General features: G+C 37.9%; 1 protein-coding gene across 3 annotated transcripts in view; it reads left to right on the top strand.

The window, feature by feature from the left end:
* Nucleotides 1-19,522, top strand: part of LOC139137145 (E3 ubiquitin-protein ligase MIB2-like) — a 53,645-nt gene that overhangs the window by 13,118 nt on the left and 21,005 nt on the right. For 2 of the 3 annotated variants that reach the window (XM_070705109.1, XM_070705108.1), the window contains exons 3-6: nucleotides 11,351-11,522; nucleotides 12,038-12,144; nucleotides 15,238-15,432; nucleotides 17,981-18,132. In XM_070705109.1, coding sequence (XP_070561210.1) covers nucleotides 11,351-11,522; nucleotides 12,038-12,144; nucleotides 15,238-15,432; nucleotides 17,981-18,132 — 626 coding nt within the window. Of the gene's footprint in view, nucleotides 1-8,118; nucleotides 8,141-11,350; nucleotides 11,523-12,037; nucleotides 12,145-15,237; nucleotides 15,433-17,980; nucleotides 18,133-19,522 lie in introns of those variants that run through there. The other variant, XM_070705110.1, reaches the window with a different exon arrangement.

Below are 19,522 nucleotides of genomic sequence, written 5' to 3'. Positions count from 1 at the left end.
TGTCCTCTGTGGCAATCAGTAGGAACAAGATAGTCAGCAACAGTATACTGTAGCCTTGGGCTGTGTGTGCTGTGATATGCATTGCCTGAAACTGTTTGCAAGCAGGATACGTGACATGTAACTCAGTTATCCTGGAGTAAGATGGTTGGCCTCAAAACTTATTGCCAAAATTCTCTCAGATGTATAATTCTGGTTTAAAAATATTTTTAGACTCAAAGGAAAAATATTTTCCAGCTTGTTTACACTATTGAAAATAATTAAAAAGGTGATTCTCAAATTTTTTAAGCGATCTAATCTATAAAAAAATATAATCATGACTTAAAGAACTTCGTACAAAGTGTATTGAGGCCCCGTCTTTTCAGTCAGGATATTACATTGTTAGTGATATGGAAGGGAAACATCAAGTGTTTCTATAACAAGTTATTTACAACTGGGAGAAAGATCAATACAGAGTTTTTAGCTCGGCATTTTGGTGTCAGTTCTTAATTTCTAAAGGAGACTAACACTGATTATTATTATTGTGTACCACTTTTGCTCTAATAGATAGACTTCAAGATACAGAAATTGATTTGTATTGCCTGGCGAAACTTATTCTGTTAGTTGTGCGTGTCTGTGATAAGGTTTAGACGATGGTAAGGTCGAGTTTGCAGTTTAGATAGTTGTTACATTCTTGGACTGTGTTAGTGTGGAATGTAGCAGTTGAATGCTGGAAAATATCAGTTTCTTAGAGGTGGGGGATGTAACTGAGTGGTCCTGGAGGTAGACTTGTCTGCTGAGTGACTAGGCACCATACATACGTTGTGAGTTTGAATTCAAAGGAAGTATCATTAAATCCAGGCCGGAGCCTGGAAATCTCAAAGTTTAGAGATGTGAGTTTGCCGTGTGGGGGAGATTGATGTATGCTGGGAGTTATCAGCTGTGAGCATACCAGTGAATGATACAATGAAATGTGTGCAGTTGTCTGGAATCTGGAGATCTTGCAGTATGCGGCACCAACCTTTGTGTGGCATCTCAGATACAGCAGAACACTCCATCTATTCAGTGCCCGTATACAAAGACATACGGGGTTTACATTTCTTGATAGTCACAACTCCTTGTTGCTACACAACTAGTCTCATCCCCTTGACGATGTTCAAGTTCAGGGTAGCCCAGCTCAACCTGGTGTCTCTTGTTTCACCATGCAATGTGGATTGGCCCCACTTGGTCAGGCAGAGCTGGGCCAGACTGTTTTGGCAGAATCAGTGTAAGGCATTCATTAGGTTTTGAGCTGTGTAGCAAACGAGGTACGGTGAGAGTGTGTATTACACGTTGTCGGGTGTAGTGTCTCATCCAGGGCCTCAGTGTTGCACTGTGCTTTTTATCAACTCTGAATCTCAGACCTGGATGTGGAAAAGAGTGTTCCAGGTTTCAGTTTCCACTTGAAGCTTGATGGAGTGAGTTGAAAGTACATTCTACTGCATAAGCGGTTTTTAATGTACACGCAGCTGCTACTCAACCAATGAAAAGTGGGTGCAGCCGATACGGCGAAATTCAGAGACGCTTAAATGAGATCTGAAGTTGAGACAGACCGAATTATTTGAAAATCAAATTCAGGTGTGGTAAAACTAAAAATCCAAGTTGAAATTGATGAAATCATTTCAATTGCATACGTGATTCAATTAGGAGAATTTTAAGAGAAGATTTTATAGAGTGATTGGAAATTTATTGGTGAGTGAATCTTGAGACGTCCTTGCTGCTGTGGACAAAACGATTTTAAATTCAAGCCTGATTCACTTAGTGTACATCTTACTTGAGAAAACGTCTTGACATCATGCTGTTCCATTATTGTAGCTAAGTGTGGTTTTGCCTGTATAATAGAATTCAGAGAGGGGCGTCTTGAATCGTGTCTGCCCTGTCTCCTGGGCACACTTAGGTATGTAGGAATTGACAGAACAATAATTTTCTGAGGAAAAATGTCTGGATTGATGGCTTGGTTGAAGAAGTGAGGCATATCTGGATTACTCTCAAGGTGCAATGACAGAATGACGTCAGTGTTATGCAAATTTGCTCACATGTGAAAAGTTCTGTGGCAAGAGTTGCTTACTCAATCTTTCTTGTGCATGCGAAATGTCTACATTTACAAGCATAGTGTGTGTTGCAATGCTAGTAGATTGTCTGTCCTCAATGGCAGACACATTTCACAATCTACTTCTCATTTGTATTGTGTGTATGAGTCTGTATTCACATCACTGCAGAAATTGATACTGTGTGTAAGAGCGGTTATCTCCAACAGTAATACAATATCTTGAATCCTGGTCTGATCCCGGACCAATTGTCGCTGCAGAGAAAACGAAAAACGTGGTTATCAGTGGGTCGAAGCGGTCATATTATATTAATGGCACACGATAGGTCTGAGGGTCATTAGGTCTTCATACTGCTGATGGTGATATTTTTTAATTTTACAAACTTTGCAGAAAACATGCTTTGTGTGCTTTTGCCACAGTGATTTTGATCTGTCCAGTGTATTTAGATTCAGTGGCATGTAGTGAGTGGTTATAGATACCATTTACAGGTTCTTTTAGGTCACAGATGTTATGCAAAGTGATAAATGCCCATGGTAAAATCTATATTCCAGGGTTGTATGTGTACATATATTCTCAAAACTGAGATGGCTGCTGGATAGCTTTTACATAGCACACTGTGTGAGCTAATAGGTTTTTCATAGCCCCTCCCCACATGCTCACGTAAAACTTTCATTTTCGCTAAACATCTACATTTATTTCATAAATTATATGAACGCTAGAATTGGTTTGATTCAATTAATTTATGTCAGTATGGAGTCTGATGCGTGATGTACGATATCTATTACCCTAATGTGTGCTTCAGTGGTCAGGTTATATCATGCTGGGTTGCAGTGAACACCACATGAAATATCCTTGGATTTCTCTGCCCAGTGTACTTGGGTTTACCCATTTTGATGCATGGTTTGGCCTATAAGTAAAGTATATTGTAGTGGTAACACTGGACCTTTGCATTTAGAGGAGGGAGAGGGAATGTTCATCAGGGGAAGCAATCTATGCAGTATGCCGCAGGAAGTCTTATTTGTCCCTTTTTCAGTATTTCAATCTGAATGTCTGGTGAACTCCTGCAGCAAATGTTAACAGTTTACAATGAGGAAATATTGGAATACTGTTGTGGTAAGGAAAACCAAATGGTCTCCTCATCTCATGTCTATGGGGGAGTCCACATGTTCATATTCATGTATTTATGAAATTTATTGGGGAGTGAAAGTGTCTATGTTCACATATTTGTCAAACTCAATGTGAATTCAGTGGAAATATCTTTTTGTATGAATGTGACAGGACAGTGATGCAAATTATGCTTAATATTTACATAACAGTACAGATTTCGGATAATGAAATAGACCCAAGGAATGTGTATGCAGGCAATTGATCAAATACTGTATCCTGTACAAGAAACTGGAAACACTTCAGAATAAACTAGAAGTACTGTGGTTAGTGTCGTTCAATACATGTCTAGTCGGCAATATATTATCTTCAGCATGAAAGAGATTGAGTGAAGCCTTCTGTGTGCAGATTTACCTTGCTCTCTGAGTTCAATGTCAGTGTGAGTGGGTGGAAGATGAAATGATCCTGAACCATTCACGCTGTGGTGTGATGATGTCTCATTGTCATGCTGTTGTTTTCTATTGTGTTGATGGATCTATTAAAGGGAAAATTGTGAGAGAGAGAGAGAGAGAGAGAGAGAGAGAGAGAGAGAGAGAGAAAGAGAGAGAGAGAGAGAGAGAGAGAGAGAGAGAGAGAGAGAGAGAGAGAGACGCACGCTCGCTCGCTCGCTCTCTGTTTTGCAGTAGCTGTCCCGTCCCCACCAACAAGCCTTGGTTTAGTCATTTTGTTTTTTGGTATCATAAGTTTTATCTAGATTTTCTGATAATGAGGTAGAAGGATAGAGAGAGTCAAGGTGATCTGAAGGTTGTTTATGTCAGTTTATCATTTGGCACATGAATCATAAAAGGTAGTCTGTATGTGATATCTCCCCTGACACTTATTAGTTACCAAGATTTGTGGGCAACTTGGTATTGCTGCAAAAATTTTAAGTCAAACTCAATTTATGAGAGATCTGCTATTGTTAAGCTTCTGAGAAGCCGTACGGATTAGTTAGCAATCACTGCCAGCTGAAACACATCGTAATTCCACGGGATTATGATGGCTGTAATGTTTATGTCACAGGGATACATCAATTTGCTTTCCATCCGATTTCAGTATGGTTTGTACAATTAAATAATTGCTGGTGGCCAATTGTGCATGATTTATGCAGTCGTTATATTGATTTCTTTCACTGATCGTATTTTGTATTAAAGAGTTCTTTCCATGCTAAAAATTTACTGTGTCTACGCTTATGCGTTAGGAGTACTTGTTTCCAACCATTTGAGAGGACGTTGCCTCTGTACAAATGGAATGCAACAAACTTGTAGAGTCATCAAACAGCTTATCCTCAATAAATACCAAAATTGTCTTCCTGCAGGAAATTTAAAATAAGGAAACAGTTGAGTATTTGATTGAAAAAATTATCAGCAGAATTAAATTCTATGCCCTTACGTTAAAAAAGTTAAGGATTGGGTAGACATGTGGTTTATTGATTAATGCCCAAAGCTAGATTGTATTAATGAAGGACAGTAATTGTAATTCTATAAATCACTCAGTGTGTGTTGTAGCCAGGCAAACTGTGAGGGTGTGGTCTGCTTGAAGATGTGTATTCACGTATCATAAAGACGACCAGATTAGCATGTTAGTCATTGAAAAGTGGAGTATTTTGGTTCCGGGATGGTACCGTGATTTTTCCCAGGCCAGAGATTTCCCTCGAAGTCTGTATAATTGGTTTGATTTATGTGGCTGGGTTGGTTTTTCAGTCCTTTTATGATTAACAAGGATATTGATTGAAAATGCTTAATTGAGTGCTGTTATGATTATGGTCATTCAAACTGTGAGTTTCTGTAATTAGAAAGGTCAAGGGTCATGTTTGATCAGGAGGAGAGGGGGGACATGATGGAATTTACGTATTTGTCAACTGTCTCTGTCTACAAGTCTTGCCTTTTATTTATTTGCTATGCAAAGCTGTGTGTGTATGTTGACGTGACCAAAATTATAATGGAGAGATGCCAAGAAAATGACAAATAGAAATCAGTTCATACACTGTTACAGAAGACGTACACGAAGCTCTACTTGCCGACATCTGATTTTGCATATCCACCCGCCAAAACATGTTGAGTTTCCCCATGTTCAAAGGATTGTTCAAACAATGACTGTACAATAATTAATTGTGTAGATGTGGAAAACTTGCGTGTGGCTGAATATTGTGTGGTTACAGTAACCAGCCTGTGCCTGGTATACAAGGATCCTTAATATCAATGGGTGGGTTTTAGGCCCCTTCATAAAACTACACTTCTGTTTGTAATGGGTGTGTGCACAACATGGAGTGGTGGTGATTCAAACACGCATTTGTGAATGGAATAAATAAAGCAGGTCGCCTCTTACAACAGTATGCTGTGAATAACAAATATTTTTAGAACTGTAAAATCAGCCGTGTAGGTGAAAATATTGGCAATTGAACTACAGAAGTACAATAAAGTATGTAAAATTTGCAGCTGCTGAAATTGATATTATGAAAATTTTAGTGAAATTGCAAATAATCTTTTAGGACAATTTTGTGGATGGTATTCAAAATAGTAAAAGACAGAGACCTCATTAGCCAAGTGATATGAAAATTTAACCAGGTTTTACGTCATGCTAACAAGAGTCAGGAAATGAGTTGCCACGTGTACCCAGGGTTTGACATTGTACTGTCGAGGAAGAAAAAAAAATGCTGATTTATTGATTGTGAGAGCAGTTTGGCAGTTTAGTAAATTCATCATGGTAATGATCAAATCAGTGAATTGTAGATCACCATTTACCTGAGGGTGTATGGTTTGAAAAGTAGGAGAAGTCATAATCGTCAGGACAGAATGTAATCCGTATGTTCCCGAACGCTGTTTGTGGAAAACAGCCTCATAACCATTACAGTCAACCGTTTGCAGGTAATTTGCATAGTAATTGAAAATGTAAATCAAGCATTGTGCTGGCGGGGGTTTGTGGCAGGAAAGGTATAACACCAGTCTGCATCATTTGCATCTTTGCTTTGAGAGAGCAACAAACTTGAGTAGGTAGATGCGTCAATGTGTGAGGTTTTTGTTATTGAAAATGCCACAGATCATAGACACTTTACTCACCAGCACAGACAGTGTCTGCTTGAATGCATCCTGCATGTTCCGTGAATACAAGTCCATGCATGAATTGTTACAAAGCTGTTCCTCAGTTAGCTTTAACTATTTTACTTTTTATTCCAGTAATTTATTTTCTGCCTGTTAGTTACTTTAAGATATGGTTTCTTGTGGAACCGCACAATATTCAACCTACATGTAGCAATAATGTCCATTGTTATTTTTGACGTATGAATGTTAGTTTTGACGAGAATTCATTTGTCGATAATATCATTGCTCATTGTACAACGTGTGTTGTCTGTGCAAGTCAAATATTTATTTTAACATCTTCAAGAAAAGAATAAAAATGTAGTTTTCTAGAATTAACGAATAACAATATTATCAAAATTTATGGATATTTTCTCATTCATAGATGGAAAATAACTCATTTGATGACCTCAGTCTTCAAGACAGTATTCTGTATGCTTCACACTGGTCCTATCTGTGATCATGAAAACGAAACTGTATAAAAGTTTTGTTTTCCTCAATGAATACAACTGATTTATGACACGTCTTTGCAATACTTTTTATGATGTGTGTAACACAAGTGTCAATAGTTTCCAACACATTCACCCATTGACTCTGATCCGGTGGTTTATTCAAAAGTCAATAACTGTGTGAAATGACTGATAAGATTAGTCCTTGACACCAATATGCAAGTATTTTTTGGTATGTACATGTAAGGGTTTTGACGTCTCTGTTGCACTCTGTGGTCCATTATTGATACAGGAAGATCCCCTGTGATGTGATAGCAATTTTCCTTATGGGTCCCACATTTTTTTGAACTTCTCTATCACATTGAAAGAAATTTCCGCCTTCTACTTGTTTGTAATCTAGACAGAAATCTTGGACTGCGTCTACGAGGGGGGATGCAATTTAACTGTTTTACCCTCATTCATAACAAAGCTTGTGGTAGCAAAGGGCTGACAAAATATGCCAACGAATGTGAATTATTAGAATGCTGAACCCCTTTTATGACCAAATAATGGTAGAGCCCTATTGTTTTCTGTGATGAATTTGGTCCGCTATAAAAAGAAAATGGGATGGAGGTGGCCATGACTCCAAAGCAGCATCAAATTTACTTCTTCTAATCCCTTGAGTGATACAAATAGCTAGCAGGGAGCATACAGGGTGTAGAAAATTGATAAAACAAGGATCCATCCCTTCCTTTGTTGTAGTGTGGTTTACTATTCCCAGGTGGTAGATCTGTAAATGTAAGAACACTGAGGTCAGCTACAGCATTTCTCTCTTTTTTTGTACGTTTTTGCCCTGAGAGTCGCTTCATTGATTAGAAATGGAGTCACAGAGCGTAAAGAGGTCATAGAACCAAGACGGAAACGTGCTATTTCTGCCTCTGCAATTTATCTCAGGCTTCTGTCTGTGAAAAATCATAATACGCACAGTGTTGATATTCTATAGCAAGTGTGGATGGTAATGATAATTATTGGCTGCTCACCTCAATGGAGCCCTGAAGTGTTGGTGTCAGTCCGCAAGCTGAAACAGGTGCTAACCATTGTTTAGATGTTGTCACCTTCCTGTCTGCCAATGGGTCCATGTGTGGACCAGGTTAGCTGAAAACTTGCCCCATTTTAATGGTCTCTTTTGTGTTCCTGCAAATGATTAGTTAAAAAAGTCATTATAGGGTACCAGAGGGTGTGAAGAGTTAACACTGCAGGCTGAAACAGGTACCCCCAGTGTATCCCTCTTACTTCAAGTTAGATTAAGTTTAAACTGTACCATTGCCCTGTGAAGGTGAAAGCAGTCAGCCGAGCATTGCAATCATTGTGTTCTGTCTCACCATCTGACCCCAAAGAGGTGAAGGAAATCAGTCGGCTGCTATGTTCTGTGAGTACCTTGGTATGGTCTGGGGCACTATCAAGACCATTCCCGATTCAAGGACTTCACGTAGTGATACAGGCTCTAATATTGTACACAGGATTGGCTCCTATATTGTACACAGGATTGGCTATGAAATATGAATACAGACTCTTATAATGTACACAGGATTGGCTTTGCAATACACACTTCTATATATATTGTATGCAGGGTTGGACAGGATTGGTGTCCAGATGCGGACAAATTACATCTTGGCATAGGGATTCAGTCCGAACTGGCAATATAATTTTCATTCTGTTGATAAGCTAGTGAGCTATTCTCATGAGCAATCTTTCCGTCAAAGTTTTTCCCCAGACAGTAAAATACAAAGATAAGAAAGCTCTGCTAAAAGCAGACTAATTCAATGAAGATACTGTTAAAATGTTTTCTCCTGTATCCCCATATTCGAAAGTGGTAGTTAAGTTTTTTTGACCATAAACATTTCCCATATACCAAAGCTTGATGAAAGTTGGAACTTTGTCTCAGTTTGCATTTTCTACATTACCAGACCAAGTACATTCTCACACTCCACCCAGAGATGTAATAATTCGTACTTTTGATTTCAACTTGTCCAAATATTTGGCACTACATATGCAGCATGAGGGTGCACACTCAAAACAATAATGTATTTGTATGAGAGTGACTTCATTGTGCTGTAACAAAGAAACAAGCGGAAGAGGCCCGGAAGTTCTAGCATTGAGATATTGGGGACTGCAGGGCGTTTACACTGGTGCCTGAAACACATCAGGAGTGTCATCACTGATAACTTAATGTAACCTCTTCACCAAGGCAGTTTGGGATAACCACATTGTTTATTCAGCCGCGGTACGACCCACAGACAGGGAAATGGAGGTGAAAGGGGTTAAGTATCCAAGTTCTGCTTTGGTATTCATTGGCTGTCTGCAGGAGAAAAAAAGAGTTTTATCAGAATTCCTGTGGCTTTTAAATATCTTCCCAGCTCAGCTGCTATCATTAGAACACACTAATCTATGCAGGCAAAAATTTAGTCTGAACAGAAACAAAAATCTTTTTTCAGGTCTTCAACTTCTCTCAGTCGTTAAATATGTAACAGACTGTCTGTGTGAATGAGGAAAATGTTTGCACTCACATCCTATAATGCAGGACTGTTTCCTCATCATTTTATGTATTGCTGATTTTACAATCCTACCACATCCTTCCCCAAATTGATGCAATGACATTCCTTCAGTGAAACAGTGGGTTCATTTCTGAAACCCCCCGTGGTGTGTGTACCAAAGTAACAGATGTGTTTCACCGAAAGGAAAGTGCTCAAAAGATGCACAGTGTTATCACATAGAATATTTTCAGGTTAACAGATTACATGTGATTATTGAGTTTGAAGATAGCAGTTATACACACACACATACAACGCACACACACAACACACACCCACACTCGCCATACACACTCCTCACAGACAGACACGCACACACACACCTATCCCCCTCCACACATATACACTTATATTCTTCTCACAGACAGACAGACACGCACACACAATTATACACATAAATTATTTCCCTCTGAAAGCCGCTGTGATTCTGCCAGATACATGGCTGAGTGAAGCATTGATTCGGCATCAACATGTGTGGTTTATGGTTGTCACTGTAAATTATGGAACATTGAACTGTGACACTTCCAGTTGATAACTTGTTCAGGAAAGACAATAAGGCCATAAGGTTACATTGAGGGCATGTTACCAACAATCAGTGCATTCATGGAAGTTTTTGTGTAAGAAGTAACATGGCTTCATTAAAGAGGGGTCTGTTACATATCTTCAAGGTCATCTAGGGTCATCAGAGTCTAGCAAGCTGCAAAAAAACAACAATTTTGTGTTTGAATTTTGCTACTTATTTACTTGTAGTTTGGCATCCCTCACTTTGACATTTTTAACATCCATGCCGAAAATTCATTTAAATTCAAAAATACTTCTTTTTAAGTGTTTCATATAAATTCTTTACACTTTGTTTTTTTGTATTTTTTTTTCTCATGCCTAATTCGATGGCTAATTGCCCGACAAATTGCCAACTTTTATGGCTGCATATTTTCTTTAGGGGGCAACACTAGCCACTAATGGTGTAACAGAACCTTAGAAAAACACTTTACTTTTTAGCTGAGACCAGTCTAACCCTGAGGACATCGACAAGCATAGGGACAAAAGTAATGTATCTACTGGTTTATGACACGTGCCTTGGTTGAGGTGAACTCTGATAAGTAATTTCTGTGACTTTACTTTAGTATAGAGCAAAGTATTGGAATTTAATTCAATGTATTGAGTAATTTTCTGTCTTTTACCAGACACTTGATTCTATCTGTGTCATGGTAATAGAGGAAGGTCATGTTATTCCAGTTATAAGGCTGCGTGTTATTTTTACCACTTTTAAAATTTATCCACAATTCAAAATAAAATGCATTCCGTATGGATGAATATATATATAGAATTGCCTGCCATATGGTAAATGTGAAATGAATGTCTGCTTTGTAAAGTGTATTTTTAAATAATTCACTGAAAAATTTACATTATCAATACTGTTATTGTCCTGCATATGGATATTTTGACAGTTGTACATGGATGAACGTATGTCCATCGTGTTTCAACAAAACAAAGGGAAGATTTCCTATTTAGTTGCAGCACATGTATCCATTAACAGCAGATTATGTCATTGGTTGTTGCTGTTCTACTCTAATGTATAACACTTCCAAACGATTCATGGTGTACAAATGTTGACGTTTCACAATCATGTTAGATAGAGTTTGTGCAGACTATTTTACCTATTTGGCAATGGCCCATATTTTAGCAAGGCAAGAATTTTTCTCTAGAGATGATATCATAGCAAAACTGGCTGGTTGATAATATGAGACATTTTTCTAAGCTGATATCATCAAACACTGTCACATCAATGATTTATGAGAAGTATTTTGGGTAGTTCGGTACTGCACTTTGTATTTTTAGATGCTTTTTCTGACATTTTCACTCCCTGATGTCACCAAAATCCCCCTACACAAGTGATTTATGAGAGAGCGTGTGAGGTAGTTTCATGATGTATTTTATATTTTGCCTTTTTGAGTTCTTCAAAACAATGTCAGCGGGGTCACCATCTTATCACGGCACTCGCACAGTTCAAACAAATTACCTGACGTCTGGGTTTTTTCTATTTTTAGGCGTCAAACATCCCAACATCATCTGTGACACATGTAAGAAACATGGTATCCAGGGTATGAGGTGGAAGTGTACAGAGTGCTATGACTATGACCTTTGTACAGAGTGCTACATGCTGGACAAGCACGACACAAACCATACCTTTATGAGATACGTCACACAGAACTCTGTCGGGTAAGCAAAGATGTTGATATATCCTTCTTTGAAAAGAATCTCAACTTCACTATCAAGTCCCACTGCTGCTTGTTTTGGCAAATGCTATCTCCGGAGTGGCTGTCGCCATGGTGACAACTTCACCCTCTCTATTCATTGATTGTCAAGATGGCTGTCACCTTGGCGACAGCATGTTGCCTCTTCAGGCAGTGCTCATCAAAGTGGCGGTTGCCTCGGTGACAGCCTCTTCCTCTTCAGTTGTAACAACATGTGCCTATTAATGAAATATCAAAATAATTCTTGACATTATTCAGTTAATCTGATTGACATTCATATTGGTAACATATCTTGAGATGTCCTAGACATAGGTGTTCAATAACTCACAAAAACTTTTTGTGAAAAGAAGATGATATTTCGGATGTTCATTCATTTAGTTTGTCAAGGTATTTCATTACTCAGAATTGTTCACATTTTTCCCCAGTCAGTCGAAAAACACATGAAGTCCTGATTACACTTTTGAACTGTTTGATTTTCAGTGTGAAGATGCCAAAACGAAACGGGTCTGTCAAGATCCAATCCAGAGGTTTGTTTCCTGGAGCCAAAGCAGTGAGGGGACCAGACTGGGACTGGGGATCTCAAGACGGTACGTCTAGAGCTTGATCAGACAAATACAGTCACTCTATCAGTTCAACCGGAAATGAGTCTTTGAGGAATCATGAATTTTTAAAATAAAAAAAGATTAATCCTTCTCAGTTGAAGTAGCAAAAGTCAGCGAGAAAAATATCAAGGTAAAAATATCAAGGTACTGTGAAGATTGCTTGTGTTATGTGCTATCAAGTTAAGTCCATAAAAATAAAAGACCTTACCTTCACACATACTGTAGCAAGGCAGGTCTGTAAAAATCTTCAAGTTTGTAAAGTTTCAGGGGTCTTCTAATAGTCAAGTCGTGCAGCCATATATAGACAGGTAAAGTCATTCAAAGTACATTATATCAGAAATGTGATGTATTACTATTATCAACTTATTCTATCTAACTTAATGGTGACATTTGAACCCCTCAGGAAAAAGGTTGACATTAAGAGGTAGATACTGAAAAATGAAAATCATTTGAAATAGTACAGATACAGTAGTATAAAAGTGATGCAAAATTGATTTTCCTGTAAATTTATGGTGAATACAGATTAACTGATAGAGTGTGTTGTTTATTGTATGACACCCAAAGTTTACCCTTATCAGCACTATCTGTACTCTTTAATATTCAGATGATTTTACCATGAGCTGGTATTTGATGTGCATTGTATGCAAACATTGAGACCGGTATTAGTCAATTGGAAATTATCCAGGTTAACTTTTGACCTTCCTGTACAACCATAGTATTCGTCCAGACAAAGATGGTCCTGCATTGGTATAGTTGCATCATTAAACAAGAGTTCAGTGTCCACCCAGATTATTTCCCTGCCAAGAATGTCAACAAGTCTGAGCAAGTGTGTAAAGTATCTTTTGACCCAGAGTTAATTGTCCGATTGTGTGGAAATCATGATAATATGAAAAGCCCACTCCAGATTCAACAGGTGTCTTATCACTGGGTGCTCACGTCCACCTGTGATCTTCTTTGACATGAACTGCCATGTTTCCTGGAATGCTTTATCAGATCTTCTCACCTTGTACGAATTTATTTGTGAAGGGGCATTCAGGGGACTTCATTCATGTCATTTATATTCCCACACCAGCCAGATGATAATATTCCGTTGGCTGGTAACTGTCTCCATGATCTTGAAGTAATGTAAGTCTTCTCATATAAAGCAACCATTTGACGGAATGCTAAAAGTTGTCAAAGTTCCTATGTACCCAAACCCTGGCTAAAAACACTGCCAACAAGTTGCCAGTTTTCCTTATCTATCAAAACACTGATATACATGCAAAAGATGTGCTGTTTTTCTAGTATTAAATTTTAACCAAACGTGAGACTTCCATGATGAAAGGAATATGGCATGTTACCCAGGGCATATTCCCGGAAACCAATCATATTTACCAGAATGGTTGGTTTTGCCGGGACGATAGCACATACAGATAAACATGTTTTCTAAATGGCGATTGACTTGCCATTACACAAAGTTCAAATGATTTGGTATCTAAGCGATAATGGACACACTACGTCACGGAGTACACAACATGTAAATTTAGGATATCAACCGGATATGTTTTGATGTCGTGCAATCTTTCCACAACACCGTCTGATAACCCCTCTCAACTTGTTTTTTTTCTGTCAAAAAAACAAAAAAAATTTCAAAAATAATGAGATTCATCCAAGCTGCAGGGGTGCATGGGTGAGTCGAGCTGTGACAAGTGTAGAGGATGATATCTAGATAAATGGAAAATTTACGTTCACAACTCCCAAGTTGCTGTACAAAATTTCAGAATGGATGTGCTGAAATGTAAAACACACCTGTGATGTTAGAAACATTAGAAACTGACCAGCAATGCTGAACCTCGACACTGTGTCCATGTATGTAGGTCATATTACTCTCAAATACCTCATTGACAAACGACCAAACTGTTGTTTTGTCATGGATCAAAGATCAAAATTTTTGATGAATTTCCAGCCCTGATAATTTCCACAAGTTCCCTATGATTTCATAAGTCAGCGACATTCTGAGCACAGATAAATAATCTTTTAGCCTAAAGTTGTAATGTTTTTGACGTTTTCATAGGCACGGTCATTGACAAAATTCAAGTTGCTAAGATGAACATGTACATGTTGCAGCTGGCATTGCGTATTCTTACGGTCAATATGTATTAATAATGTTCAAGATAGTTTCAAAGACAATAACGGTATACCTCTCTTGCACTAGTCCACATAAGATATTTACAGTAGTAATGTTTTGTATTGAATTTGAATTTTGAATTGAACTACAGGCCTCTTTCTCTGCTTTGCTATTTATGCAGCATAACAAACCATATAGTGCATAATTCTAGGCCAGTGAATATTCTTTATTGATAATTAGTCATCATCTAATGAACAGACTCATTGAAACAGTGATCATATCGATACACTTTGCATAAACAAATATTATTAGGGAATCAAGTAATATGCAAAGCATACTACAGGCAAGGGTATAGGGTAAATGCTATGAAGTTTACAAAAGATATCTTTAATACTAAGTAATGCAGTGTAATACTGAACAATAAATGGTATTGGGATTTTTGTTTTCTTTAAAAGCATTGTGTTGAATTTATATGGGTCGCGAATAATTAGTGAATATTGTGATGGTAACAGCTGCACGACATCATCAACAGTTGGCATATTTTAAGTCAATGATGTAAGTGTGATGCAGTTTTGTCAGGCGGGCAGCTTTAGTCAGTCTTGCTTCAAAACACATGCATGTGTGTGTCCACATGTGTGTCCACACACACTCACACACACACACACACACACACATGCACACACCACCTCTGTCAGTCGCAGTAATAGAGCCCATATCAGTTGGAGCTGACACTCACATACACATACACACTTGCACATACACACACACATAACCTCTGTCAGCTGTTGTAGTACAGCCCATGTCAGCTTTAGCAAAACTCTCACACATATACACATACACACTTGCACACAGACACAGACACTCGTACACATAGCCTCCATCAGTCGAAGTAATACAGCGCAAATCAGTGGGAGCTAAACGTCTTTCAACAGACCACTCAACATTTGCTGTACCTTTACTTTGTTGTTTAGGAGGAGAAGGCAAAACAGGGCGGGTTACTGACATCCGAGGATGGGATGTTGAGTCTGGCCGCAGTGTAGCCAGCGTGACCTGGTCCAATGGAGCGACTAATGTTTATAGAGTTGGCCACAAGGGAAAAGTTGATATTAAATACACACAGGATGCTGTCGGAGGATCCTACTACAAAGACCACTTACCCAAACTAGGTGAGTTTACGGCTAGTAATGATTTTTTTCTGTTGATATTTATAGTTTATTTGTTTTGCATCATGCAGAAAGTGAGCTGTCTCGATAGAATAGAGAAAGTCATTGTGTTTTCAGTCTGAAATGCTCTTTTCCGCTATCAGTGAGGATTCAGAAATTTTCACTGTGGAAGAAAATCTTATCCCATTCACTGTTAACATTTTGAGTGCTGTCATTTTTCCCACCAAAATTTTAGTGTAACATTTTCCCAATTTTTATGAATTTTTCGGGAATTTTTTGATACTTTTGGACCAAATGGACATCATATTCCATGGCTACACTTTTTGATCAGAATTTTAGCAAAAACCTAAAAAAACTGAATGGGGTATATTTTATAGGGGCGACAAAAATTGACTTTGGTGCTCAAAGGGTCACAATATGAAAAGGGATTAGAATTCAAAGTTTGATTTAGAAAAGGTATCAATTGTTTCTGTCAGGAATGCCTGATTTTATGCTTAGAATACTCTTCATCACTATTAGCTCTTTTTAAGTTGATTTGCATCAAGTATTTCCACAATTTGCACAAGTGAATACATTTACTCAAGAAACCAAATCTATTAAGAGGGTATCTGCGAGTAGAAATGGGGATTTCTATCTCGGCATGAAATTTATACCCGTGTGTCTTACATATTTTTGTGACTGTAAGGCAGTAGTTTGCAGACATTCTTGCTAATGAAATTTTAATCTATTCATTTAGATTTCACAGTAACACATATCCAGTCTGCCAGTATTTATGATCAAGATTGATATTTTCCGATCCGATTATAATGACCCATCGGTCTTCCATTGTTCTAATAATTGATATTGTAAATTTATTCATGGATTTTTGTCTGTGATGATTAATTGTTTGCTCACTTCAAGGTGACTTTTAATGCAAAAAAATCTATGCATGGCAATTTTTCGGCAGCCAGGCATTGTCATGCTGTAAAGGTTACTATGAATTTCGCAACACAAGTTGCATGGTGTATCGTAACAGATCAAAACATGGGGGAGTGTATGCTGTGAGTGCAAGCCTCAGCTCAGTTCTGTAGGGCTTCTGGCATTAGTGATTGCTCTTTAATTAACTTCTATTGCAGTGTACGGTAGAAATGAGTCATTATGTCATAGTTTTTGATAAAAAGCAGGGTTGATTAATATTTATGAGCAGAATTTTTACAGATTAACTTCAAGGTAACTTACAACCAGGACTAATATAGTTTAATTGTAGGATGCAATAAAAATATTTTCTCAAAAATGTCAGAAATAACATTAGATGATTAAACTTGGGCTGAGTGGACATTGATAAATCAATAATGAAAGTTAAAGATCATGATCAATATGTTTCGCCTTTGTTTCCTGTTGTTATTTGCAAGTTCACCTGTTTATTATGTAGTTCTTCTGTTAGTTCAACCAGCACATGCATAATGCTTTGATTTGGCGTAGTCCTTCATTGAAAAGGGAGTGTATTTTTACCATTGAATTATGTATCGATAGAAGAATGATAATGTAAACCTCACTTCTGACATTTCAACCAGTACAGTTTGAGACAAAATTGTTATCACTGAATATGTGTTCAAAAGCTGCAAAAAATGGGAAAAACCCAACAAAAATGAAAAACAACTAACAGGCAAGGATTGCTTGTTATGTAGCGATGCTTGTAAAATATTAGAATTCCAGGAGTGTTTGCTTGCAAATTGGATTCATGAATAACAAATGCCTAATCAGATTCAGCAAGTTGTATGCCATGAATGGTGGCCGCGTCACAATTGCCATTGTTAGTGCAGTGTCATTAGAACCTAGGTGCCATTTCATATGAAAACAACTCAATTATCATGTCTTTCTGCGACCTCTTTTGTCTGCCAAAGCCCTGCCTTTGAACAAGTCTGAAAAAGTTCGATGTGACCTCCCCTACCACCCGGTGGTTTTGGTGCAATCTCCATCAGAATCAATACAAGAGGGCATTGATTGTTAAAAGTGGGTGTAGTGATCCTGTTGTAAACGTGGACGTCTGTGCTGTGGAATATTTCCATGTGAACGGGATGCGTTAGAAAACGTTGCAAATTTACTTTGAGAGATTGACACTGAATACTGTATTCACTAAGTGTACAGCTCTGACTTGAAATAGGTAATGTAACTCCAAATTGGGGAAAAAAATGAAATTACGTGTTTGGTACAAAACTTGGTGAGTCACTGATTCCATTAGTAACCCTGGTGTATCACCAATTTGATAAATTGCCCTCTGTGGCCGGGTTTTTGCACAGGTCCTGTGATTGACATCTGAAAATATCGTCGTATTATCTGCTGTCCTGTTATGATAGAACTCTAAATTTATTCCGTTTTTTTGCAAAGTTGGAATATAAAGTAGTTATTATCAATCCCGGCTTACTCCTTGAGTTCAACTGTCTCGTGACCACCATTTCTAACATCTGGATCCTGTCCTGCGGCTACTGTGTACAAAATCTATTCTCCATGGATTTCTCATGCCAATATCCATGACCAGTAACACAATATTCCCATTTCTTTTTTTTTCCAGGTGAAAGACTTGAAATGAATCCAGCAGCGGTGACTGGTGAAACCAACAAAAACACATTCAACGTCGGCGACAAAGTTAAAGTTGTCTTAGACATCGAACTGTTGAAAGCCATGCAGGAAGGCCACGGTGGCTGGAATCCCAAAATGGCAGAGGTAAAATAGAAACCCCAAAAACAGATTCATCATGTAGTTTCGATCTCTAGTCAGTTCTGTGAATTTGAGTCGTGCAGGAGCATGTTTTTTGATTCACACTTACAAAACATCATCAACTTCAAAATCTGAAGATAGTCAATAAACAAATAAATACTGTTCTCCAATTACCAGGCCTACTGTACTTAACTGGCTAAACGATAAAGTTATGCACACTGCTGTATGAATTTAAGTCAAGTATCTAAATGGTATTTTCTGTCCTCTACGCATGATACTTTTGACTGCATAGATGTATAGACACTAGACTACATCCCTGGTCACATAGATATCTCAAGACCTTTCCAGAAAGATGACAGCGTCAGTTTCCCTTGGAATTCCTGGTAACTGGCCAATCTCTGGTAGCTATTTATTTAGCTGTTCAAATTGCTCAGGAGTTTAATCTCAATGAACTTCTAGGGTCACTTGTCAGCCTACAAATTATCAACTTGTTGTCAGGCTGACGGAAGCTCTCATGAGAGAGAGATTTCTTTCATACCTGTTAATTATTTGCACATTTACAAGAAGGCTTACACTTAATTTTCTACCTGGTTGAATTTTGGTCAACTGCACGTTTGTGCATGGTAAAGTCCTCAAAAAATTGAACATGTAATTTAGATATTTCTGAAATAAGTTGTCATATTCAGTCTTAGAGTTTTTTGTTGAAAAGAATACCAGTGTTCAGCTGTGGGAAAATAAGAAACTACAGACTAACACACACACACACACATACACACACACACACACCCACACACACAACACAACAATGAAAAAAGTATTGAGTAAAGTTGATAACAAGTGGTATACAAGCCCAGAATTTAGTCTTTGATGGCTTTTGGTATGGTACGAAGCTCTTGTTGTGTTACACTCTGTAATATTTAGTTCCAGAGACCAGCTCTGGAACTGTTAGTTTTTGCTCACTTTCCTTCTTTCTTTCTTTCTTTCTTTCTTTCTTTCTTGCTTTCTTTCTTTCTTTCTTTCTCTATTTCCGGTATTACTATCATAGAACATGCTATACACAAATTTTACCTTAATTACCCAGAATGCATTGCGACACGCTTATGACGTCATCGCTCAACTCAGACGGGTTTTACGGGCATTTCTTGTGTGTTTATTTATTTATTTTTTATTCTGCATTGCTCGACTATCATATTGCGTTCAGCTATTAATAATTCTAGCTTTTTTTCGCTTTGTTTTTTGTTGCTTTTTGATTTTATTTTTCTCTAAATACTCGCCGTTACGTGGCGCTATACTGTTTTGCCGAATGTAACAATGGCGGCACATAAGATGGCTTCGGTCGCATAGAGAGAGAAAATTATAGCTTTCCCTAAATTTACAAGCGCGGCTGGGTACATCG

This window comes from Ptychodera flava, chromosome 7, assembly GCF_041260155.1.
Source record: "Ptychodera flava strain L36383 chromosome 7, AS_Pfla_20210202, whole genome shotgun sequence".
NCBI lineage: Eukaryota > Metazoa > Hemichordata > Enteropneusta > Ptychoderidae > Ptychodera > Ptychodera flava.
The sequence above is the reverse complement of the archived record's forward strand: the minus strand, read 5'-3'. Positions and strand labels throughout refer to the sequence as shown.